This window comes from Rhinoderma darwinii, chromosome 4 (assembly GCF_050947455.1).
Source record: "Rhinoderma darwinii isolate aRhiDar2 chromosome 4, aRhiDar2.hap1, whole genome shotgun sequence".
Taxonomy (NCBI): Eukaryota; Metazoa; Chordata; class Amphibia; order Anura; family Rhinodermatidae; genus Rhinoderma; species Rhinoderma darwinii.
In genome coordinates this window covers 377,611,490-377,638,345 of record NC_134690.1, presented here as the reverse complement: position 1 = coordinate 377,638,345, position 26,856 = coordinate 377,611,490, and the positions used below count along the sequence as shown (strand labels likewise).

General features: G+C 41.8%; 1 protein-coding gene and 1 long non-coding RNA gene across 5 annotated transcripts in view; one reads left to right on the top strand and one right to left on the bottom strand.

The window, feature by feature from the left end:
* The window catches only part of FSHR (follicle stimulating hormone receptor), a 136,809-nt gene extending 130,105 nt beyond the window's left edge, over positions 1-6,704 (bottom strand). For 3 of the 4 annotated variants that reach the window (XM_075863185.1, XM_075863186.1, XM_075863187.1), the window contains exon 1: positions 6,440-6,704. In XM_075863185.1, coding sequence (XP_075719300.1) covers positions 6,440-6,579 — 140 coding nt within the window. In that variant the 5' untranslated portion in view covers positions 6,580-6,704. The remainder of the gene's footprint in view (positions 1-6,439) is intronic. The other variant, XM_075863188.1, reaches the window with a different exon arrangement.
* On the top strand, positions 1,291-24,541 carry LOC142760175 (uncharacterized). The gene is made up of 3 exons (XR_012883260.1): positions 1,291-1,562; positions 21,420-21,588; positions 24,444-24,541. It is a non-coding gene; the product is annotated as an uncharacterized LOC142760175 (long non-coding RNA).
* The last annotated feature ends 2,315 nt before the right edge of the window (positions 24,542-26,856 follow it).

Sequence of the window (26,856 nt, the reverse complement as noted above, 5' to 3'; positions counted from 1 at the left end):
AAATAGGCAGCACTTTGTATATATCAGTGAAAAAATCAGGGTGCACTGAGGTCCGCAAGTATGTAAAGTGAGATTTTGCAGATAGTTGCATAGGGCCATAGCTTAACAAAAGGATGTAGGAAATGAAGGCAATTTTTGGTTGTGCATTGTTGTTGTATTCTGTAATAAAAAAGTTTTCAATTTAAAAGGTGGAAAAAGGATTTAGTTATATACTATATTTATTTACTTATTTATTTGTTTCATTGTACTATTTCTCCCCATTTAAACATGTGCTAAATGGACAATGCTACCAGGTGTGTGTCATGTGGAGTGTATGTGTGTCTTGAACAGCCGTTTGAGGGTGAATATCTCTGCACTAGTTGCACGCATGTTCTGTATTTGGAAGCCCAGGTTTTGGATCCAAATATTCAGCTTGTAACATGGGCAGGAGTTTAGAGCTTACTGAGCAAACACTGGCTGGGGCCAGCGAGGTGGAGGTAGGTGGAGAGGGACAAGCTCAGGATCCGGAGATTAATAGCTGGGTAACAGTAAAAAGAAAGGCGAGGGGGGAAAGTGCCAGGGAGGCTAGTCCTGAGCTGGCGCAACCTAGTAATATGCCTGTTTGACTAGCAACCAGGACAATGACTGCTGTAGGAAGGATGGGAGTAGGAGTGTAGCAAAGGTCAGACAGATGCTTGTGGTAGGGGATTCTATTATTTGGTGGACAGATAGGGTCATCTGTCGCCAAGAACGCGAATGCTGAACAGTGTGTTGTCTGCTGGGTGTTCGGCTTCGGCATATTGCGGATCTGGGTGGAGCTGGGGAAGACTCATGGTAAACATCGGTACCAATGAAAAAGTCAGTGGGAGATGGAGGTTCGTTGAAATTTATTTAAGGGAACTAGGAGAGAAGCTGAAGTCCAGGGCCTCCAAGGTAGTGTTTTCAGAAATACTACCAGTGCCACGAGCGTCACTAGTAAGACAGTGGGAGATTAGGGAGCTAAATAAGTGGCTTAGATATTGGTGTAGGAACGAATGGTTCATGGAGAACTGAGCTAATTTCTCTTTCGGCTAAAGGCGGGTGCAGCGGTGCTGGGGGATAGAATGGTTAGACGGCTGGAAAAGTTTTAAACTAGGATCTGGGGGTGGGAGGGCAGGGATACAAAAGTGGGGTTAGACAGATTAGATAGGGAGTGTGTTACAGCAGGGGTTAATGGGGATTTAGTGGGGGCAAAGTAGGGAGGTGTCTAGGAATAAATAAGGACTAATTGAAGTTAGTTATAAATCATCAAACATAGTGGAACAGGCGGAGGATGAAATACTGCAACAAATAGAAATGGCAGCAAGTAATAATGAGGTCCTTATAATGGGGGATTATTACTATTCTGACATTAATAGGGTCATAGAGGCCGCTGGATGTGCTAAAAGCTGGAAGTTTTCATACACAATTCAAGACAATTATTTCGCTCAGTTGGTTGATAAATCAGAGGGGATAATGTGCTGGATCTGGTCTTATCTAATAGACTAGACACAATATCAGATGTGGAGGTCCGGGAGCATTCGGGCAATAGTGACCACAATATGGTAAGTTTTAATATAATTTTCAATTACAGTACGAAGGGGAAATACAAATACCTGGGACTTTAGGAAAGCAAAAATCATGTAATGGTAAATAGCGATACTTAAGCTTAATGCGGAGATTTTAAAGATATATTATATGAATCATGTAGTAAGTTTATACCCTCTGGTAACTAAATTTCTAGGAATAAAAGGAAACCAATATGGATCAATAGGGAATTACTGAATATAATAAGACAAAAACAAAAAGCATTTAAAACATTGAAGGCTGCGCGTTCAGAAAAAGAATTCCAGACTTACAAAGATCTCAATGTAAATATAAAAATGAAATCAAGCCAGCAAAATTATCCACAGAAAAGCAAATCGCTAACAACATTAAAATGAATCCAGAAGCAGGTATGGAGGATGGCGCCCAGTCCTGGGATATATTGGGAGGACATGAGCTTGAAAAAGGGAATAACCTGCAGATAATAATTAAAAAAAGACTGTTGTGCATAGAGCGAGGGGTTTTGTTAGATTGTTAAATGGGATCTTTTGTAGTGGAATTAGTCTTTAAGGGACACACTTGTCAACACATTTCGATTAGAAAAAGAAAACATATAAATATCATATGGGGGAAGTGTTTTTATTTTCAACTCTTTTTTTTTTTTTAAATAATCTAGAAACATAGCACATGTACTTTCTGGGAAAGAAGCCCATGAACTATCACTTGTCCAATATAAACATACCTTTGAACGATATTGCATAAATCGCATGGTCTCTTCCAAAACCTACTTTCTTATTTAGTATTATCCAAGTTCTTGCATGTGAAAGGGCATATTTATCTCGGCCAGTATATTACACAATAGTAATATACTGGCCGAGGCAGCACATAACGCAAAAGAATATATAAAGGCTCATGTATAAAGACCGGATGAGTGGTACAGTGTTCTGGGGGGCAGGGTAGTTAGAGCTGTAGTCCCCAATGCAGTGTGCGCATGTTGGGTAGTATCACCCTCACTATTAAACAATGCTAAGCCTCACCAGATGCTGCCCACCACCATGTTTCTATGAATAACATTTCTGAGAACTTTTAGGGAACCCTCACACTTTTGAAACTGTAAAGGCTGAACCTCTTTTTTTGGCAACACAAAGAAAAATTTTTTGTGTCTGTAAAAGTGGCGGTGGGTATTAGTACATACAGCATTCATGATTAACGTACATTTTTTTCAATGCACTTACATAATTGCATTGATACATGACTCTTTTAAAGGGATACTGGCTTCAGCAAATACATGTTATTTTTTGTTTAATGATAAGTTATAAAATGTTGCAATATACTTTTTGCATGTTTTATCCAGATTTTTAGCCACTGGTAGTAAACAAAAATCAAGATATTGAAAACTGAGAAATGAATATAGAAAGTATATTGTAAAGTAATATAACTTTTCATTATACAAAGAATAATATTTGTTTCCTGGAATACGCCTTTAAGGTGTGTGGTATAAATTACAATAGAGTGAATAATATAGTGAAATTAATGTAATCTGGCATTTGATAATCCAAAAACTCTGGTAATCCACCAATTGTTTTCAGCAGAGGACTGCAATTTAATGTGAAGTTTCACCAGATTTAGGCCCCATGCACACGGTCTTAAAATCGCACGGAATTACGGGCCTATTCTATTCTATGGCCGACGGACATCTTCCCATAAGTCTACAGGAGGTTCTCTGTGCCGTAGAAACCTGCTGAAAAAAATAGGACATGTCCTATTTTTTCATTTTACGGACCGTGCTCCTATACTTTATAATGGGAGCACGGCTCGTAAAAACGGCAGGCAGTCCGTGGCCGTCCGCGGCCGCCGTGCCCGTAATTATGGGTCGTGTACATGAAGCCTAAGAGAAGAAAAACTGAGCAGAGAAGACTGTAAGGAGCCTTACACATGAGCGTGTTTGGTCCGTTATATACGGTGCGTACGTCGGCCACATTTCCCGGACCGAACACACTGCAGGGAGCCGGGCTCCTAGCACCATAGTTATCTATGACGCTAGGTGTCACTGCCTTGCTGCGGGACAACTGTCCCGTACTGAAAACATCATTACAGTACGGAGAGTTGTCCCACGGAGAGGCAGTGACTCCTAGCATCATAGATAACTATGATGCTAGGAGCCCGGCTCCCTGCAGTCTGTTCGGTCCGGGAAATGCGTCCGAAATACGGACCGTATATCACGGACCAAACACGCTGGTGTGTAAGGCTCCTAAAGAATGACAACTTCCCCTGCTACCACTGGAGAAGCAGTAGACGCTGAAGTACTGTATGAGCTACAGGCTACTGAAATTCTATATAGCACAGTCCTAATCTTATGGAGGAATATGTATGTACATGTATTCTCGTAAGGGCCAATCAAGAAACTTGTGAACATATGCTCCCCCCGACCTGCTCCATAACAGTAACTTGCCAAGCCAAGAAAAAAATAAGAGAGTGATGCAGGAAAGATACAGGTCCTCCTTATATGTTCGTTGGATGCTACTCAATGTTAGCAGCCAACATGGGAGGGGGTGGTAGAAAAAGACCCAATGCTTTATGTAGCAGAAAGTTGGGTTCCACATTGATTTTATTCTTTCAACATATTCCTCCTAGTTCCTCATACTATTTCCTGATCAATATAGAGTAATATGGAGTTCAGATCATAGAGAGATTTGAAAGGGTCTTTGACCACACACACTCCACTCCAAAAGGAGACCGCATAGCACATCATGTGCTGTATGTTCTGCAGGAACTAGAAGAACCAGATCCAAAACACTGACAGTTGGTCAGTCCCAATAGAAGTGACATATAGAAGGAACTGCTTACCGCAGGGTGTGGACCAGAAAACCACCTAGGGATTTTAATGATGATATGACCAGTCTTACATTTTTATAGAGGGTTGAACATGTGAGAGAGAGCCTTATATGTAGTAGCGTCATGTCCACTAATCCAGCGACAGATCCCACTCCATGGTCAGAAAATAATACCACATAAATTTACATTCCCACTGAGTGGTGCTTTATGCCCTATATCTCAGGGCTACAACACACATACTATATAGCTCATGCCAAATGCTGCTTCCGCTCATAGAGTGCAAGCAATCATTTACTTGACTCTTAACACATAAAATACACTGTGGCAAGAAACTTTAAATTTACTTTTTTATTGACTTTTGTTGCAGCAACTTATCATTCAAGTAAAACTTTGCTACATCTGTACCAGTTGGGTTGCTCACTGGTTTAGTTCATACAACTTATTTCTTTAAGCCGTCCATACAGTTTTCTCATCAACATACAGTATTTAGGTCCTATACCTTGCCTCAGACATTGACACATTTGTATTCTGCTATTATACATTATATTATGGTAAGAAGCAAGATGGCCCAGGATATTAGCCCATAGACGAAACAAAAACTTCTGAGCCCAGGGAACTTCAGGAGACCTTAGGGCACCTAAGTATTGTGTCTGCTGCAGGAGAAAGAAGGACCTGAATCAGAAGACAGGAAGGTGCCAAAATAACTAGCATCTACAATGGGACAGTCTGCAGCTAGGGGTGTACCAGTAAACTTATGATGAACTTTAAGGAACAAATTATTTGCCTAATATTGTTAGAGAGGGTCCAACAAGGGAAGGAGTGCTCTTTGTATAGTCAAGATTGTCATAACTGCAGTCATTGGGATCTGAATAACATTTATGAATGGTAGAAAGCTTCTATGAAATATCTTTGGCATTCAGCACCAAGAACACATCTGTCAAGTCTTAAAGGTCATTCATTACGTTTGAGGGTAAATCATCTCCATTGAATATCTTCCCACCATGTATGAGAAAGTCCACCAATGCTGGTGTACTATAACAGCAACGTATACCATTCTATGGTCAGCAAGTCATGTCTACCACATGAATGTAGATCCTACTAAGCGAAGCTATATGGCCAACCTCAGGGCTACCAACTACACAGCTCTTGCCTAATGTCAATAATGTCACTTCTACTCTTTGCAGCCTTTGACTTTACTAATATTTGTACACACTGGTAAAATGTTTCCTGTTCCTTGTTGTGACTCACAAAAGTATTACAACCTGCTTTGGGTATTTGAAAACCGCACATAAATTACAGGGGATTTAAGAAATCCCATGGAAAATCTCAGTGTGCCAGCAGGTTTTCCATTTTTGATTTCCTATGATGTTGTTAATAGTCTAAAAGTGTTTTGCATATATTTTTGCAAATAAAAGGATTAGCATTTTCTTAGCGTAAGTACACCGAATATTTCATCAACTTATTTACCTCCTAATTCTGTGCTTACTGAATTTCTGCATAGCCGCCCATGCTGACACTCTGCTTTCCTTTGCCTTTTTATATAATTTATTTATAGGGCATTTCCTATGCAATTTTAAAGATCTCTGGGCGATGATATAAATATCTTACAAAGATTCTGCTACTCACGTCAAACCTTTAAATATTATATCCTTGAATATAAGTAAATATTATAATATAATAACTATCTTTATAACATTATATAATAATAATTACATCAACCAATAATAAAATAATTCTACATTAATAATCATCATTTAGATCAGTGCTAATATTCTAATTACACTATAATAAGCTTGATCAGATGTAGCAGAGCTGACTTTATCATTTGTCACAACTCATGGTCACGCTACAATGTGTTATTAGAAATTTTTACATAGGGCTGCAGATAAACCTCTTACAATATCTCAATACACAAGAAATGCAGCCATGAAAAATTAAATAACAAACTCAACTTTGCTACATCTCTTTAAACAAACAAAATGGCATAACATAAATATGTATATAATCAGATTGCATATGTTTTGCGGTCGTCCTTTCTCTTAGAGCGAAGTTTTACACTTACACTTCTGAAGCATTTTTGGGAATATCCTTGGGAACATGCTCCGCATCTCTTCCCTGACAGATATAAATGCTGCTAGAACAGTGACATCCATAATAAGGGTATAAAAGAGCCAATGCATACATGTAACTAAGGAGCCTCATAACTGGATACAGTACAGGACGTCGCTAGTTTTCCCATTCAGTGAGAGATCTCTGTGTCCTGTAACAACAAATATTTTAAGTCCGCCTTCAGACTGAGCCAAGCCCTGAATTGCTGAGTAAATAATTCATTCCGTACTATTTAGCAACCAAAGTTTTGGTGGCAATTGTGTGACAGTTTTCAAAAAGTAAAATAAAAAATGATTACAGCATCACAATGACCCTGAAACAAACGTAAAGAGATTATCCCCATAAACCGTGAGTAAAAAATAGGAACTTTTTTTTTTTATTCCAAAGCAAATTTTTTATCTAGAGAGTTAAATGTCCTTGAATTTCCTTCCAGTATTTCAGATGTGACTATTAAAGGGACCACATTTAAAAGGACACACTATTTTTAATGTGATATGTTGGCAGTTACTGTATGATGGAAAAAAAATCAAAACTATTATGTACAATCCAGATAATTGTTCACCTTTATTGATTTGTGAACGGCCTAAAGCTTTGCTGTCACTCTGAAAAATGGGATTCCATCATACTTTACTAAATCTAAAGCCCATCCTATTTCAGTTTTCTGTGTTGTTAAACGTGATATATTGTTCCCTTATTAACCATTTCAGGCTATGGAGAAATCAAAGGCCGTGTTATTTGTGACAGGATAACCAGAAGAATTTTACCCCCATGATCATTACCTTAATATTGGAGTTATCTACAGATTTTACATATACAGTACATTTTGGAATGTTAATGGTACTTTTCAGAAGAAAACTGGGTCCAGGTCCGTAAGCCATAAAGGCCATGGGCCCCTTATCTCTCAACCTTGTCATGATGGCTGTAAGCCCAGTTTGCACATTGCATTTCAACAATATAAAGCTCCTCAAAAGTAATCGTCTAATAGCATTCCAGCTATTAAAAATGACCCCATGACACAAGCAGCTGATTGCTTCATAACGGAGACAACCACAATACCATTCATAACCACGCCAGACATATACCTTCATATTGCATGTCAACCACAGTCCCCTCAGCAGAGAGCTCCTAACAGAGCCAACTACAGTGGCATCATAACAGAGAAAGCCGCAGTGCCCACATTGAACTTAGTACATTGGGACCCATTTATTAAGAATCGGTTGGGAAGCGTTCCTTTTCAAAACGCTATGGGACGGATTTACTAAGGCTAGCTTTTCATACGCCAGTCTTAGTTTTCTTCTTCACTGAAATAAGATGCAGTAGATTTATTAAGAGGTGCACGCCTCGAAATAAATCTGTTACATCTTTCTGCTGGCCGTGCACCACAATTGTGGCGCAACGATCGTGGCTGTGTGCCATCTATTCTCCCCCCTCAGACATCTAATGGATGCTCACCTCACGGCTCTTTTTCACTTCTTCCCTCCGGGTCCCTTCAGCATGCTGTGGCTCATACAAGGTCATGACGTCAAGCAGTGCCAGGGACTTGTATGCGATGCAGCATTAAATGTCAACAGTTCTGCATCGCATACAACATCCTGGCGTTGCCTGGTAAGTATGTTGTATCAGCTGCGGCCGGTAGTGAGAGCCTGGGGGGAATCGGAGGGGAGAAGAGGAGAAGAGGAGTGGTGATGCGAGCATATGTATTTTTTATTTATTTGCTTATATTTTTATTGACCCATGGGGTAGTCCAATCTTGGGGGCAAAGGTACGGTGCCTGGCACGTGCCTCTACCTTGCTATGCCCCACAGAGTGAAATTTATGGAAGCTGGTGTAGATTTCCGCTATAATTTTGCGAGTTTTCTAGTGCAAATTAAAATTAATTTATACCTTTTTGTAAACCATGCCCTTTTTCAAAAAGTGTCAACCGGCATAAAAGATTAAAAAGTTGCAATTTTCAACGAATATTTTACTTTTCTACGCCAGAAAACTGGCGTAGAAAGGTTATTAAATTCCTCAAAATATCTGTATGTAGTGTTATTTTGTCCTGCACCAAATTCTAAAGAGGACCTGTCACTTCTCCTGACATGTCTGTTTTAGTTAAAACTTGTATTCCCCCTTAAATAACAATTCAGGAAAATATTTTCTTGCTGTATGCCATTCCTTAGTTATTCCTGTAGCGTCCATGGCCGCGGGCCGTCGGGTTTACTTACCTCCCGACACCCGCAGCCATGGATCCGTGAGCGCTGGTCCCCATTTCCTTCCTAGGAGACGCCAGCGTTCCATTCCGCTCTGGTCTGCTGTGTCCCGTAGGGTGCATGCGCACGCTCGTGCCCGGTCTTAAAGGGCCTCTGCGCGCACAAAGGAAATCGTCATCATCATCAACTGCCACGATTTCCTGGTCTATAAGAAGACCTCAGGCCTTCTGATCCTTGCCTGAGCATTGTTAGTTTTCCCAGTCTGTCTTGCAAATGGTCCCTTAGGGCATGCCCAGACGTGGCGGAATTCTTCCACCACTGTCCGCATCAATGCCGCACAGAATCTGCGTTGCAGATTCTGTTGCGGCTTTGCATAAAATGGACATTAAATTGATGCGACCTGGCCGTTGCGTATTGAGGTGAAAGTACTTCCCTTCTCTCTATCAGTGCAGGATAGAGAGAAGGGACAGCACTTTCCCTAGTAAAAGTAAAAGAATTTCATACTTACCCGGCCGTTGTCTTGGTGACGCGTCCCTCTTTCGGCATCCAGCCCGACCTCCCTGGATGATGCCGCAGTCCATGTGACCGCTGCAGCCTGTGATTGGCCCGTGATTGGCTGCAGCCATCACTTAGACTGAAACGTCATCCTGGGAAGCCGGACTGGAGGAAGAAGCAGGAAGTTATCGGTAAGTATGAACTTCTATTTTTTTTACAGGTTGATGTATATTGTGATCGGTAGTCACTGTCCAGGGTGCAGAAACAGTTACTGCCAATCGCTTAACTCTTTCAGCACCCTGGACAGTAACTATTTACTGACGTCGCCTAGCAACACTCCCGTAATTACGGGAGCCCCATTGACTTCCTCAATCTGGCTGTAGACCTAGAAATACATAGGTCCAGCCAGAATAAAGAAATGTCATGTTAGGAAAACCAATACGCTCCGCAGCACACATAACATGTGCGGACTTCATTGCGGAATTTTGACTCTCCATTGAAGTCAATGGAAAAATTCCGCAATGAGTCCGCAACAAGTCCGCGACACGTCCACAACAACCATTGTATGCTGTGGTTAGCTTCAAGTTTGGAATGAAAAGTTCCAGTTTGGGACTCGCAAGTGTGGGGATCCGTGACGAGGATTGCGAGTTTGCGTTCTTTTGGCCAAAATTACAACCAATACCGCATGTATTTTCCATGTTTACTTGTATTATATTTACAACTTTTTGGACGCAGCCAGGTTTTCAATGCTGGGAGAGCATGGTGCGTTGCGGTCTGGCATAGCAAGCAGGGCAGCCCGCTCTATGTACTATCATGGCGTTACAAATAGGCTGCTACCAGGCTATATAGGCTGTGCCTCATGATTTACCCATTAGCCCTCCATGTTTTACACACTGCACCCACATTTCATGCATCACTCACATTCCTGACCCTTTTAGTACTGCCCCCTATATTTTACACTTTATTCACCACTCACTATACTCAGTACTGCCCCCTATATATCACACATATTATTACTACTTGCACATTATACACTATTCATTGACTTTTTACTACATATCCCATGCACCACACGCCACTCCCCTCAAGGCTAGTGGGAGTGGCTATTATTATTTAACACGCCTGAGCACTTTCCTTCAGCAGCATTTTTGACCTGGCTGCGTCCTGTTGGGATTATACCTGCCCAATTTGTGAGTATGGCCATTTTTTGAGTTTTTAATCTTGTTATATGTCCCACTTTTTTTCTGTGGTTAACCATTGTATGCTGCGGACACCAAATTCCGCACCGCAGCCTATGCTCCACTGCGGAATTGTCCGCAACGTGTAAACGAACCCTATTAAAAAGCTGTGGAAGGCAATGGAGAAACGTGTACGCTGCGGATTTCCGCTGCGGACTGTCCGCAGCGGAATTCCAGAGCAATTCCGCCACGTGTGGTCATGCCCTTAGTGTATCCCGTTCCAGCTGATACCCGTGCCTTATTACCTGTTCCTATTTCCCGTGCTGTGCCTTTAGTATCTAGTCGTGCCACGTCCTGTGTCACCTGCCACATCCAGAGGAATCCGTCACATCCTGTGTCATCTGCCACGTCCAGAGGAATCCGCCACGTCCTGTGTCATCTGCCACGTCCAGAGGAATCTGCCACGTCTGGCGCAACCTGCGGCATCTGTGTCATCCGCCACGTTTGGCGTTATCTGCTGCACCCATCTCCATCAGTGCCAGAGCTGTGGCCACTGTCTGGATTATCCAGGTACCCTTGTGCGGGACATTGTATTGCTGGGGTTTCCTGTTGTTTAGCCAGCTGCCTCCATGCTACGGTGGTACAGCCTAGTGGGTCTACTAACTCGCTACGTGACAATTCCTAAGTTAGAAATTGCAGAGATATTTATACAAATTTTTTTTGAATAAATTGAGAACTGGGTGTTACCATTCTCATTGTCAAAGGGGCGTGTCCCTACACAATCTGACCTGTAAGGAGGGATTGGACAGTGTCTGTCTGTGTAGCGACACCCCCCCCCCGCCTGGTAACACCCAGCTGTCAATTTATTCATAACATTTTAGGAGGAATAACAGAGGAACGACACAACATAGAGTCCTAAAAAAAGATGTTCCAGAATTGTTATTTCATGGGGAATACAATTATTTTCTAAAACATACATGTCAGGAGAGCTGCCAGGTTCTCTTTAACCCCTTCGCGCACCTTGGCGTACATGCACGTCCAGGTGAGCAGCATCTTTGCGCACCTGGGCGTGCAGTTACGTCTGCGCATTAACAGTTAACAGCTGTGCGCCGCTACACCGCAGCGGCGGTTAACTGTGCAGGGTGTCTTCCCTGCTCTCCCCGCTGCCCCTGAATTCGGCAATTAACCCCTTAGATGCGGCAGATCGGCAGCCCCCACATGCAATTTCGGGGGCTGCCTATGGTTGTCATGTCAACCAGGGGTCAGACGATGACCTCCGGGCTGCCATGTACGGAAGCCTATAGGCTTTCTGTCAGAGTGAATGTCATGTCACAATGACAGTTAGAACACATTACACTAGCAGCTGTCCCAAATGGGACAACAAAAAAGTTTAAAAAAAAGGAAAAAAAAATGTTTTATAAAAGTGTAAAAATAAAAGTGACATAAACAAGAACTGCTTTTTTTCCTATAATAAGACTTTTATTATAGGAAAAAAATGTAAACGTTGAAAAAAGTACACATATTTGGTATCACAGCGTTCGTAACGACCCAAACTATAAAACTATAATATCAATTTTCCCGCACGGTGAACATTGCAAAAAAAACTAAGTAAAAAAAGAATGCCAGAATTACAATTTTTTTGGTCACCACCACTCCCAAAATAAAGAATTAAAAGTGATCAAAAAGTCGCATGTACCCCAAAATAGTAGCAATAAAAACTACAACCCGTCCCGCAAAAAACAAGCCCTTACACAGCTTTTTTGACTAAAAAATAAAAAAGTTATGGCTCTCACATTATGGTGACACAAAAAAATTATTATTTTATAAAAAAGTTATTTTATTGTGCAAACACTGCAAAACATAAAAAAAATATATACATATGGTATCGCCGTAATCGTATCGACCCGTAAAAAAATAAAGTAAAATTTTAATTTATATCCCAGGGTGAACGCCGTAAAAAAAAAAGAATAAAAAACTGTCAGAATTGATGGTTTTTGGTCACCTTGCTTGCCAAAAATGGAATAAAATGTGATAAAAAAATCGCATGTACCCAAAAACGGTACTAATAAAAACTACAGATTGTCCCGCAACAGATAAGACCTCCAAAATGGGGTCACTTTTAGGGGGTTTCCACTGTTTTGGCACCACAAGACCTCTGCAAACCTGACATGTTGCCTAAAATATATTATAATAATGAGGGCCCAAAATTCACTAGGAGCTCCTTTGTTTCTGAGGCCGGTGTATCAGTCCATTATCACACTAGGGCCACATGTGGGATATTTCTAAAAACTGCAGAATCTGGGCAATAAATATTGAGTTGCATTTCTCGGGTAAAACCTTCTGTGTTATGGAAAAAAAATGTATTACAAATTAATTTTGGCAAAATAAATGAAATTTGTAATTCCTGTGATACGCCTAAAAGATTAAAATACTTTCTGAATGTTGTTTTGAATACTTTGAGGGGTGCAGTTTTCAGAATGGGGTGATTTATGGGGACTTTCTAATATATAGGGCCCTCAAATCCACTTCAGAACTGAACTGGTCCCTGAAAAAATTGCCTTTTGAAATTTTCTTGAAAATATGAGAAATTGCTGCTAAAGTTCCAAGCCTTGTAACGTCGTAGAAAAATAAAAGGTTGTTCAAAAAATGATGCAAACATAAAGTAGACATATGGGATATGTGAAATAGTAAGTATTTTGTGTGGTATTACTACCTGTTTTACAAGCAGATACATTTAAATTTAGAAAAATTCACATTTTTGCTAATTTTCTCAAAATTTGGGTATTTTTCACAAATAAATATTGCATTTATCGACCAAATTTTTTCACTACTATAAAGTACAATATGTCACGAGAAAACAATCTCAGAATCGCTTGGATAGGTAAAAGCATTCCGGAGTTATTACCACATAAAGTGACACATGTCAGATTTGATAAAATCAACTTCATCCTCAAGGCCAAAACAGGCTCAGTCCTGAAGGGGTTAAAGGATGTCAGTAGTAATTATTGATCCAATATAGGAGCTGAAGATTTCCTTTGAAGATAAGATCACATTATGTCAGAATGAAGAGCTCATGAAATCTGAGCAATAGGTTAACTTACAAAATTACTGCAGAGTTACGTTATCTAATAGTGTGTAACATGGAACTAATTTGTTAAACATCTGGATTGAAGTAAACAGACACTTGCTCTCAGAAATGTCATTATTAAAGGAGACACTTTGTTCTAATTATTTCTTAGTGAGCTTGATAGCCAACACCCAACTGCATTATTGTGGCTGCCTGACAACAGGCACAACTGTGAGCGCTAACCTTGCTGGCAATATGATCTGAATTGCAGTTAGTTTCCATGTGAGGTCCAAATTAGTGATTTTTGAGAGCATCATAACTGCTCCTTCATTGAAAATACTCCCCAATGTATTTTCTGCTAACTTAATGCCCATCCAGTCAAAATCACTAGTATACCAGGATACTATTAGGGCATGGCCACACGTAGCGGAATTCTTCCGCAACTGTCCGCATCAATGCCGCACAGAATCTGCGTTGCAGATTCTGTGGCGGATCTGCCCAAAATTGGCATTAAATTGATGCGGACTAGCCGCTGCGTATTGAGGTGAAAGTACTTCCCTTCTCTCTATCAGTGCAGGATAGAGAGAAGGGACAGCACTTTCCCTAGTAAAAGTAAAAGAATTTCATACTTACCGGCCGTTGTCTTGGTGACGCGTCCCTCTTTCGGCATCCAGCCCGACCTCCCTGGATGACGCGGCAGTCCATGTGACCGCTGCAGCCTGTGATTGGCCTGTGATTGGCTGCAGCCGTCACTTAGACTGAAACGTCATCCTGGGAAACCGGACTGGAGGAAGAAGCAGGGAGTTCTCGGTAAGTATGAACTTCTATTTTTTTTACAGGTTGCTGTATATTGTGATCGGTAGTCACTTTCCAGGGTGCTGAAACAGTTACTGCCGATCGCTTAACTCTTTCAGCACCCTGGACAGTGACTATTTACTGACGTCGCCTAGCAACGCTCCCGTAATTACGGGTGCACACACATAGTCACCCGTAATTATGGGTGCACACACATAGTCACCCGTAATTATGGGTGCACACACATAGTCACCCGTAATTATGGGTGCACACACGTAGTCACCCGTAATTACGGGAGCCCCATTGACTTACTCAGTCTGGCTGTAGACCTAGAAATACATAGGTCCAGCCAGAATGAAGAAATGTCATGTTAAAAAACCAATACGCTCCGCAGCACACATAACATCTACATAACATCTGCGGACTTCATTGCGGAATTTTGAATCTCCATTGAAGTCAATGGAGAAATTCCGCAACCGGTCCACCACACGTCCGCAACAACCATTGTATGCTGCGGACACCAAATTCCCCACCGCAGCCTATGCTCCGCAGCAGAATTGTCCGCAACGTGCAACGAACCCAACCACAAAGCTGTGGAAAACAATGGAGAAACGGGTCCGCTGCCGATTTCCGCCGCGGAGTGTCCGCAGCGGAATTCCAGAGCAAATTCGCTACTTGTGGCCATGCCCTTAGGGTATGTTCACACGCAGTGTTTTCAGACGTAATTCGGGTGTTTTACGCCTCAAATTACGCCAGAAAAAAAGCCCCTAAGGCTATGTTCACACGGAGTATTTTGGGGGAGGAATATCTGCCTCAAAATTCCGTTTGGAACTTTGAGGCAGATATTCCTCTCCCTGCACGCCGATTTTCGCGGCAATTATCGCACCGTTTTTCGCCCGCGGCCATTGAGCGCCGCGGGCATAAAACAGCGAGAAATACGCTTTCTCCTGCCTCCCATTGAAGTCAATGGGAGGTCAGAAGCGGAAGCGCCCGAAGATAGGGCATGTCGCTTCTTTTTCCCGCGAGGCAGTTTTACTGCTCGCGGGAAAAAGACGCCGACGCCTCCCATTGAAATCAATGGGAGGCGTTCTCGGGCCATTTTTGCCGAGTTTTGCGACGCGGTTTCCGCGTAAAAAAACTCGGCAAAATACCCCGTGTGAACATAGCCTAATATGCCTACAAACATCTGCCCATTGTTTGCAATGGGTTTTACGGTGTTCTGTTCCCACGAGGTGTAACTGTACACGTCGCTGTCAAAATACGTCGCATAAAAAAAGTGCAGAAAGAACTTTTATAAATTGACCTGCGGTGCTGCCTTTTAATCTGCAGCATGTCAATTTATCTTGCGGAATCGCTGCGCTTCTATTACGGGTTTTCCCCTATTGAATTCAATGTGGAGGTAAAACCCGCAACATGTGTTGAAACTTTTGCAGCGGAAACACTGCAATTTCGCTGCAAAAATCGCAAATGAAAGAAAAAAACAAAAAAAAGGGAGTTAAAATGAATAAAAAAGCTAACACTTAGATCCGGCCGTTGTCCTAGCGACACGATTCTCTGTTCTGAGCGCAGCCTTTCCTTCTGAGATGATGTTTCATCCCATGTGACTGCTGCAGCCAGTCAAAGGCTGCAGCGGTCACATGGACTACAGCATCATCCCAGGAGGCCGGGCTATGCTCAGAAGAGAGGGACGCGTCGCCATGACAATGCGTGGGTGGTAAGTATAATCTTTTTTTTCTATTCCTGCAGTATTTCAGCAATTTGGTGTGGTTTGTCAGAGGGAATTCCCTGCGGGTTCCAGGATGGATACATTGTGTACTTGTACGCAGCGTCTTCACCCTGTGTGTTCCTACCCTAAATCTAGCTCTTAATATAGATAGATAAATTTATAAAATGGTCTGTTACTTGCAGAAAGTCAGGCAATTTCTTAACGGTCATTTTCTGGGTAGAGCAATGAACTTTTGCTGCAGAACATAAATTATTGCACTAGTAAAAAACGAGCAACATGTTATTCTAAAAAGTAAACATCAACAACTTGTGCGCAGTACGGAAGCAGCAGAACCTTTCTGCTTATTTAACTTTGGACGACAATAGAGTCAAATAAACATCTGTTATTCTTGGAATTTCTTTACTCTTCCATCTTACTGGTGGAGACACTCAATGTTCTGTCTGATCTCACTTTGTTCCGTAGATGATTTCATGCCCCCAAATGTGTGGGTTTTGTCATGAGATTTGTTTTTTGTTCTTGATTATCACCACATTGTGCATAGCTAATAAGCGCTGTTATAAGATTATATATTTCTGTGTTAAGTAAAAGAAAATACTACACAAACTTCAGGTTCAAGCTATTTTGGGCCGCTATACAGTGGTCGAATCCTTCTGCTTCTGGCACCGACCCCTGCATAGCTTACGACAACTGGAGGCAGCCAGAACAGCTGATCGGTGCGAGGTCCGGGTGTTGTATCTCCACCGATGATCAAATACTGATGACCTATCCGGTTCATTGGTCATTAGTATACAAAACAGCCCCCAACCTGGACAAATAATTTATATTATTTGTATGACATTATTATTTAGACATCTGTTTGGAAGGGTTGTTTGGCCAATGTTTGGAATTATACGGTGTTGGGCATATATCTAGACACTGTGTAGAGTAGTTATTTGTGCACTGTATGACAGTACATCGTATGGGGGATTATGCTGAGCGGAAGTTAGTGTAGATGGGCTGTTTCTGGTATTGTAGCTTAAGTCCACTTACTTTAATGGCACAATGCTGCAATACCATAAAAAGCCCATTCACAACTAGCAATGTTTTGGTAAAAAAAAAAAAAGTAGACCTTTGTATTTAAATCTAAGAAAGACCCTTTAATAAATCTCAAGATTGTTCTAACCAGGCATATATTTCAGCTTTTAAATAAAAAAAATTGAAAGATAAATATAATGCATTATCTGTCCATGCAATAAAGACAATAATACTAGGATGTGGGCATGAAATTTCAGTTTTGAAAAGCTTCTATCTTGATCCATCATCAGATGTCTAGTATAAAAGAAATTCATGTTATGTTTAGTATTCATTGTACAGTAGAGTCCCAGAATTTGATTGAATTATTTTTAAACCACTTGCTGGTTCTTCTCTGGCAGCACCCGCAGGTCCATCTGTCAATCACCATCCAATGATTTATGACATCACATTTCCTGTATTTAGCAATGCTTAGTTATAAAAGAACATTTTTATGATTGGAATGTATCCAGGACTATCAGTGCCATAATCCATAGACGAACACTTTACCTTAATTGTTACCCAGAATACGGCTTGAAATTGAAGTTAATAATTGAAGTAAAGCTAGAGAGAATTAGAAGACATGCTATATGCTGAGCTGACTAAAAGAAGGATAATCGCTGATGGCATATGGAGTGAATGTGACATCATTGTATTTCGACTCATTCATCATTTTATAGGAAAATTCATAAAATAGGTTTTTACTTCTTATATCTTTCATTTTATGTACAATATGCCATACAAAGTTTAAAAATACCAATACTATCAAATACATATAAAACACAGTAATAAAACTCATATTTTAAACTATACTTCCAGAGCTCTGTACACAATGGTATACAATAAAACGTCAACATTAGTTGGTTAAAAAACTCCTTCTGTTCATGAACTATTATCCCATATTGTCAGCTATATTGATGGGAGGAGCTTGTTACCGCCTCCGTTATGTGATCACTACATCCTCCAGTTGTATTTCATCATGCAGTGCTATCAGATGTACATTCGGCTCAAGGTTTTGGCTGGTCTTAAGGCCCTTTTACACGGGCAAATGAGTGCTCATGTAAGCACTGGTCCTGATCATTGTCCTGGGCAACGATCAGCTGATGAATGAGAATTCATGCGTTTTTTGGGTGATTTGCATGCTTATGAGGCCAATATAATGGTCGCTAGTTGGCAGCACATCTCCCCGTGTAAACAGGGAGATGTGCTGCCGACATAATGGAACATATGGGGATGAACGATTGTAGTAACGATCACTCTTCCCCATATATAACCGATCATAGCTCTTCATCGATCGGTGCTCGTTTTTACGGCCCATATCCGCCGTGTAAAGGGATCATGACACTGGTAAAGATTTGGTCACTGATAATAGATGTTTTTGAGGCATTCTGCACATGACTGTATTACAGATTCATGTAGTACTGATACATATTACAGCCCCAATAGAACTTTGGGCAGCACGGTGGCTCACTTGTTAGCACTGTCTCCTTACAGGAGTAACATTTGCATGGAAGTTGTATATTTTCCTCATGTTTGCATGGGTTTCCTCCCACACTACAAAAAAAAACATATTGAATGGGACTATTGTGAGCCACACTGGGCACAGTGAGTAATGACAACTTCTGTACAGCGCTGCGGAATATGTTGGCGCTGTATAAGCATCATAAATACTGGCTCAAAAATACTGGCCCAAAAAGGGATCTCTGACTCCGTCCTGCAGTGCAAGTTACAGATTTTCATGATAGGGTATAAACAGTTACTGTATATTTCAAAAGGGGTCAAGAAGGGTGTTTAGAAGAACACTACTAGATGTGATTACCCTCACTAATATTCATGTTCTGCTTCACTAAACTTGCATGCTATATCAGATAAATATCTGAGACACATCTAAAGCCAAACAAGAAGATTGTACAGGTAAAAATCCAACCTGTCAGATCTTTGTCGAGCTCAGTAGATCAGTAGATGTTCTGCCAGGCTTCATAGACATTATATTATCTATAGATTTCACCAAATACAGCAGATTTTGTAACATATTGATGTTAAAGCTTATAGCATTCCTATAGGAACACATTATACATATACATGTGTGTCCTACTATAATATATCAAAAATTATTTCTTTCATAATATCCCATACAAGATTTTTCTTCCCCCCAGAGATTCTGCAGTGAAGAGGATGCAGAGCTGCATGCTCCATGCATAAAATGAAGTTTAGGCCTCATTCACATCTGCGTCAGGGCTCCGTTTTGGCATTCGACTACGGTATTGATTCCGTCACAACGATGGAACCCTTGCACAACTGAGACAAACGGAAACAATTTGCACCGGATCCGTCACCATTGAAGCCACTGGGGATTCTAACGGAAACCTATGATTTCAGCTTGTTTCAGTCACTGCTCTGTTCTAATGGAAAGCTAAACGGAACATCAGAACGGAGCCCTGCGCAGATGTGAACGAACCCTTACACTGCATCTGTTAACTGCTTTGGCATTTATGTTTAAAAATGAAAAAAATGTCATAAATAAAAGCAGGTCTGCTCTAGCTATAAACATATTAGGACGTGCCACAGGCATGGCCTAATAGATGCCTGTCAGTTTTACACTGACAGGCAGTAATGCTCTGGTATAGGAAGTATACCAAAGGATTATATTTGCGATCTAAAGATCGCATAGTGAAGTCTCCTAGTGAGACTGAAAAAAACAATTAATGTGAAATAAAAATTTATAAAAAGGTACACATTAAAAAACAAAACAAAAACATTTTTTCCCATAATAAATGGTTTTATTTAGTAAATATATGGTATCCCCGCAAGTTAACATATTATTTAAACCGCAAGGTGAAAGCCTTAAAAACAAACAAAAAAAAAAACACAATTGCAAATTTTTTCCCATTCCCCCCCAAATAAAAGGTTAATCAATAAGTCCCATGCACCACAAAATGGTAGCAATGAAGGCCCACAAAAAACAAGCCCTCATATGGTGACATTGACAGAAAAATAAAAAAAGTTATGGCTCCTCGAAAGGGGCGATACAAAATAAAATAATTTTAGTCCAAAAGTAAAAAGTAGTAAAACATAAAAAAAACTCTACATATTTGGTATCACCGTAATCGTACCGACCCATAGAATAAAGGTAGCATGTTATTTACGCCGCATGGTAAATGGCGTAAATGTAAAATCCATAGAACAATGGCTAAATTGCTGGGTGGTTTTTTATATCCCCCCCAAAAAAAAGGTAATAAAAGTTAATTAAAAAAATCCTATATACCTCAAAACAGTGCCATTGAAAGATACAACTCATCCCGCAAAAAACAAGTCCTCATACGGCCATGTCCACGTGAAAATAAAAAAGTTATAGCACTTAGAATGTGACGATAGAAAACCTAGAAAAATTGCTTGGTCATTAGGGCCCATAATGCAGGCAGGGGGAAGGGGCTTAATGTTGAAGATTATGGCTAACAGTTAATGAAAACCCCAAATTTAGGCCTCATGCACACGACCGTATTTTTTCCCACCCGTAAATACTGGCGTAAATACGGGTCCGGTGTCACCCGTATTCCACCCGTATTTACGGGCACGTTTTTGGCGGAAAAATAGCACTGCACTACTTCATACTTACCCGGCCGTTGTCTTGGTGACGCGTCCCTCTCTTCACATCCAGCCCGACATCCCTGGATGACGCGGCAGTCCATGTGACCGCTGCAGCCTGTGATTAACCTGTGATTGGCTGCAGCGGTCACATGGGCTGAAACGTCATCCAGGGACGGCCAGGACGTCGGGCCGGATGTCGAGAGGGACGCGTCACCAAGGCAACGGCCAGGAGACCGGACTGGAGGAAGCAGGAAGTTCTCGGTAAGTATGAACGTCTTTTATTTTTTACAGGTTGCTCTTTATTCTGATCGGTAGTCACTGTCCAGGGTGCTGAAAGAGTTACTGCCGATCAGTTAACTCTTTCAGCTCCCTGGACAGTGACTATTTACTGACGTCGCTTAGCAACGCTGCCGTAATGACGGGTGCACACATATAGCCACCCGTCATTACGGGAGCTCCATAGACTTCTATGGACTGTCCGTGCCGTTATTACGGCCTGAAATAGGACATGTTCTATCTTTTTCAACGGCACGGGCACCTTCCCGTAAGAAAACGGGAAGGTACCCGTGGCCAATAGAAGTCTATGAGCCCGTTATTACGGGTCGTAATTACGACCCGTAATAACGGGAGTTTTTACAGTCGTGTGCATGAGGCCTTAGTCTCTCAGAAATTTAGAATATTGGGTAAAAGTTGAAGATTGTAGCCTCATGGTGTGACACTCTAATAATCTAATCCACACAAAACACCTGCAAAAGTTTCCTAAGCCTTTACAAGGACTGGTCTGTTGCTCACTGGTCCAAAGTCCTGTTTTCTGATGAAAGTAAATTTTGCATTTTATTTAGAAATCAAGGTCCCAGAGTCTGGAGGAAGAGTGGAGAGGCATCAATCCAAGTGTTTTGCAGTCCAGTCTGAAGTTTCCACAGTCAGTGATGCTTCTTAAAAAACAAAAAGAGAGAGACGGCGCTCCTCTAAGGTGATATCGTATGGATGGTAAAGATGTTGAAACCAGAGGTGAATATGGATAGACTCACCTGATTAGGTTGTGCAGGATCGTCAGCACAAATTGACTTTGTTGCTCGTCAGTAGAGATGAGCGAACCGGGACAACCGAACCCGGTTTCGGTCCGAACTTCCGGTAAAGTTCGGTTCGCAGCGAATCCGAACTTCACCGGGTTCGGCCGAACCCGTTTTGACCGAACCCGGTCAAAAACATTATACAAATCGGGAGCCACTTATCTCTATCAATCACTGATAGAGAAAAGAGGCTGCTGATTAAAAATAAAATAAAAAGCATTTCATACGTACCCGGTCGTTGTCTTGTTGACGAGTCCCTCTTCTTCCTCCAGTCCGACCTTTTCTGACGCGGCAGCCTGTGATTGGCTGCAGAGGCCTCTGCAGCCTGTGATTGGCTGCAGAGGCCGCGGCAGCCTGTGATTGGCTGCAGCGCTCACAAGGCTGCATCGTCATCAAGGAATGTCGGGCCGGATGTCGAGAGGGACGCGTCACCAAGGCAACGGCCAGGAGACCGGACTGGAGGAAGCAGAAAGTTCTCGGTAAGTATGAACGTCTTTTTTTTTACAGGTACTGTGATCGGTAGTCACTGTCCAGGGTACTGAAACAGTTACTGCCGATCAGTTAACTCTTTCAGCACCCTGAACAGTGACTATTTAGTGTATGTGCACACACACTAATTACGTCCGTAAATGACGGACGTATTTCGGCCGCAAGTACCGGACCGATCACAGTGCAGGGAGCCGGGCTCCTAGCATCATACTTATGTACGATGCTAGGAGTCCCTGCCTCTCTGCAGGACAACTGTCCCGTACTGTAATCATGTTTTCAGTACGGGACAGTAGTTCCACGGAGAGGCAGGGACTCCTAGCATCGTACATAAATATGATGCTAGGAGCCCGGCTCCCTGCAGGGTGTTCGGTCCGGTACTTGCGGCCGAAATACGTCCGTCAATTACGGACGTAATTAGGGTGTGTGCACATACCCTTACTGACGTCGCCTAGCAACGCTGCCGTAATGACGGGTGCACACATGTAGCCACCCATCATTACGGGGCCTCATGCACACGACCATAAAAACACCCGTTATCACGGGTCGTAATTACGACCCGAAATAGCGGGCCCATAGACTTCTGTTAGCCACGGGTACCTTCCCGTTTTCTCACGGGAAGGTGCCCGTGCCGTTAAAAAGATAGAACATGTTCTATTTTTTTATTTTACGGGCCGTGCTCGTAATTACGACTCGTAAGTACGAGCACGGCCGGCCGGCCACGGGCAGCTGGCCGCTTTTGCGAACCGTGCTGTCATTATAATTATAGCAGCACGGCCCGTAAAATAGAAAAATAGAACATGTTCTATTTTTTTAACGGCACGGGCACCTTCCCGTGAGAATACGGAAAGGTACCCGTGGGTAACAGAAGTCTATGAGCCCGTTATTGCGGGTCGTAATTACGACCCGCAATAACGGGTGTTTTTACGGTCGTGTGCATGATGGGAGCACGGCTCGGAAAAACGAACGGCTGCCCGTGCTCATCTCCTGAAATAATCTGTGCTGCCTTAAACTCTGTGGACAGGTCAGGATCCTGTTTCTTTTAAATGCTGCTAGGGAACCCGCTCGATCCACTATATAAGGCTACGCTACAGTGCAGCATTTAAAAGAAACAGGATCCTGACCTGTCCACAGAGTTTAAGGCAGCACAGAGTATTTCAGGAGATGAGCGTGCGGATCTTGTGCGTGGTGGTGACTTGCCAATCATGTGAACGTGTTATAGAGGACAGGAGTGGAGGAGATGTAACAGACTGAGCTACGTAATGGTAAGAACAGAGTTCACAGCAGCACAGAGTATTTCAGGAGAGGAGCGTGCAGATTCAGTGCTGCTGTGAACTCTGCTCTTACCATTACGTAGCTCAGTCTGTTACCTCTCCTCCACTCCTGTCCTCAATAACACCTTCACGTGATTGGCAAGTCACCACCCCGCACAAGATCCGCACGCTCATCTCCTGAAATACTCTGTGCTGCTGTGAACTCTGCTCTTACCATTACGTGGTGACTTGCCAATCATGTGAAGGTGTTCTGGAGGACAGGAGTGGAGGAGAGGTAACAGACTGAGAGCTACGTAATGGTAAGAGCAGAGTTCGCAGCAGCACTGAATCTGCACGCTCATCTCCTGAAATACTCTGTGCTGCCTTAAACTCTATGGACAGGTCAGGATCCTGTTTCTTTTAAATGCTGCACTGTAGCGCAGCCGTATATAGTGGATCGAGCGGGTTCCCCAGCAGCATTTAAAAGAAACCGTGTTTGTGTATGTGTGTTTGTGTATATATGTGTGTTTGGGTATGTGACTTTGTCTGTTTTTGTTTTTATATGTGTGTGTGTATATATGGGTGTGTTTGTGTATATGTGTTTTGTGTATATGTTTGTGTATATATGGGTGTATTTGTGTATATGTTTGTGTGTAGATGTTTGTGTGTGTTTTTGTATATGTGTATATGTGTGTATATGGGTGTGTGTTTGTGTGTATATATGGGTGTGTTTGTGTATATGTGTTTGTGTATATGTGTGTTTGGGTATGTGTGTTTTTGTTTGTATATGTGTTTGTGTATATGTGTTCGTGTATGTGTGTATAACTGTGTGTGTGTGTGTTTGGATATGTGTGTTTTTGTTTGTATATGTGTGAGTTCGTGTATATGTGTGTGTTTGTCTGTTTATGTGTGTGTGTATATCTTGTTGTGTTTGTGTATATATGTGTGTGTCTGTGTATGGTTGTTTGTTTGTGTGTGCGTGTATATATGTGTGTAGGTGAGTAGAAGTATTGGTATTGTTCACATTGATAACTTTTTTTTTATGTTGTTGCAGATTTTGATGTACCGATTGGACTACATCTTCGATTCGTTGGACTACTGCGTAGATCTGCGTTTTTTCAAATTTTAATAAAATGGTTAACGAGGGTTTTGTTGGGGATTTCTTATTTCAATAAAAAAGAATTGTCTTTGTGTTTTTTTTTTCAAACTTTATTAGTGCCTAGATAATGGTAGTTGGCTGATTGACAGCGTCCATTATTAAGGCGGTACTTAGTGTTAGCCGGTGCAGAGGCTAGCACTAACCACCCATTATTACCCCGGTACCCACCACCACCAGGGGTGCCGGGAAGAGCTTGGTACGATCCAGTACCCGACCATCTGTTGTGATGGTCGGGTACTGGGGCGGCCGTAGGCTGGTATTATGAGGCTGGGAAGGGCCAAAATCAGTGGACCTTCCCACCCTTGTAATGCTAGGCTGCTGCTGCTGTGTTGTATCGGGCTGGTTATAAAAATGGGGGGGACCCCCACGTCGTTTTTTTTTTGGAATTTAACAAATTTAGCAATAGACGGGTCCCCCACATTTTTAATAACCAGCCATATACAAGGCCGCAGCAGTCTGGCATTACATGGGTGGGAAGGGCCACTGGTTTTGTCCATTCCCAGGCTAATAACACTGTGTTGTATGTGGCTGGTTATGATAAATTGGGTGGAACCCCATGTCTTTTTAAAAAAAAAATGTAAATAAATAAATAATTTAAAAAAATGACGTGGGGTCCCCCCCACTTTTATAACCAGCCAGATACAACACAGCAGCAGCAGCCTAGCATTACAAGGGTGGGAAGGTCCACTGTTTTTGGCCCTTCCCAGCCTCATAATACCAGCCTGCGGCCGCCCCAGGGCCCGACCATCACAACAGATGGTCGGGTACTGGATCGTACCTGGCTCTTCCCGGCACCCCTGGTGGTTTTGGGTACCGGGGTAATAATGGTGGTTAGTGTTAGCCTCTGCACCGGCTAACACTAAGGGTATGTTCACACGGCCTATTTACGGACGTAATTCGGGCGTTTTTGCCCCGAATTACGTCTGAAAATAGCGCCTCAATAGCGCTGACAAACATCTGCCCATTGAAAGCAATGGGCAGACGTTGGTCTGTTCACACGAGGCGTATATTTACGCGTCGCTGTCAAATGACGGCGCGTAAATAGACGCCCGCGTAGAAGAAGTGACCTGTCACTTCTTTGGCCGTATTTGGAGCCGCTATTCATTGACTCCAATGAATAGCAGCGCTAATTACGGCCGTAATTGACGCGGCGTTCAAGCGCCTGCACATGCCGGTACGGCTGAATTTACGGGGATGTTTTCAGGCTGAAACATCCCCGTATTTCAGCCGTTACGGACCCCCGCCGTGTGAACATACCCTAAGCCTCGCATTAGTAATGGATGTTGTCACTCAGACAGCGGCCATTACTAAAGTGGTAATAATAAAATTTGAAAAGAAAAAGACAAAGATATAGATAAAATATTTTATTGAAATAAAGCACCCCCAACACAACCCTCATTAACCATTTTATTGTAGAAAAAAAACCGTCATCGAAGTAGTCCTCGAAACCGACGTAGTCCAAACACCAAACCTGTAAAAAAAAATAAAATGAAATAAAACATGTCGTAGGCTTAGATTCAGTTTAATGTGTGATACTGACTGTTATACCATGTATAGAAGCCTGCCGCGAAGTTGACTTAGATACAGGGCGCCAGCAGACAGTATCATACATGGCCATACATACATATATACAAATATACATACATATATACAAACATACATACATATATACAAGCATGCACATATATACATGCAAATATACATACATGCAAACATACACACATATATACATGCAAACTATCATACATACATGCATACACACACACACACACACACATGAAAACATACATACATACAAACAAACAAACATGCAAAGATACATACATACATATATACAAGCATGCACAAATATACATGCAAACATAAATACATGCAAACATAATTACATACATGCACATATATAAACATACATGCAAACATACATGCAAAAATAAAAACATGCAAACATACATACATGCACATATATACATACATACATGACAACATACATACAAACATACATGACAACATACATACATGCAAACATACATACATGCAAACATACATACACACATGCAAACATATATACATGCAAATATACATACAAACATGCACATGTATACATACATGCCAACATACATGCAAACATACATGCACATATATACATACATGACAACATACATACATGCAAATATACATACATACACACATGCACATATATACATACATGCCAACATACATGCACATATATACATACATGACAACATACATACATACATGACAACATACATACATATATATATATATACACACATGCAAATATACATAC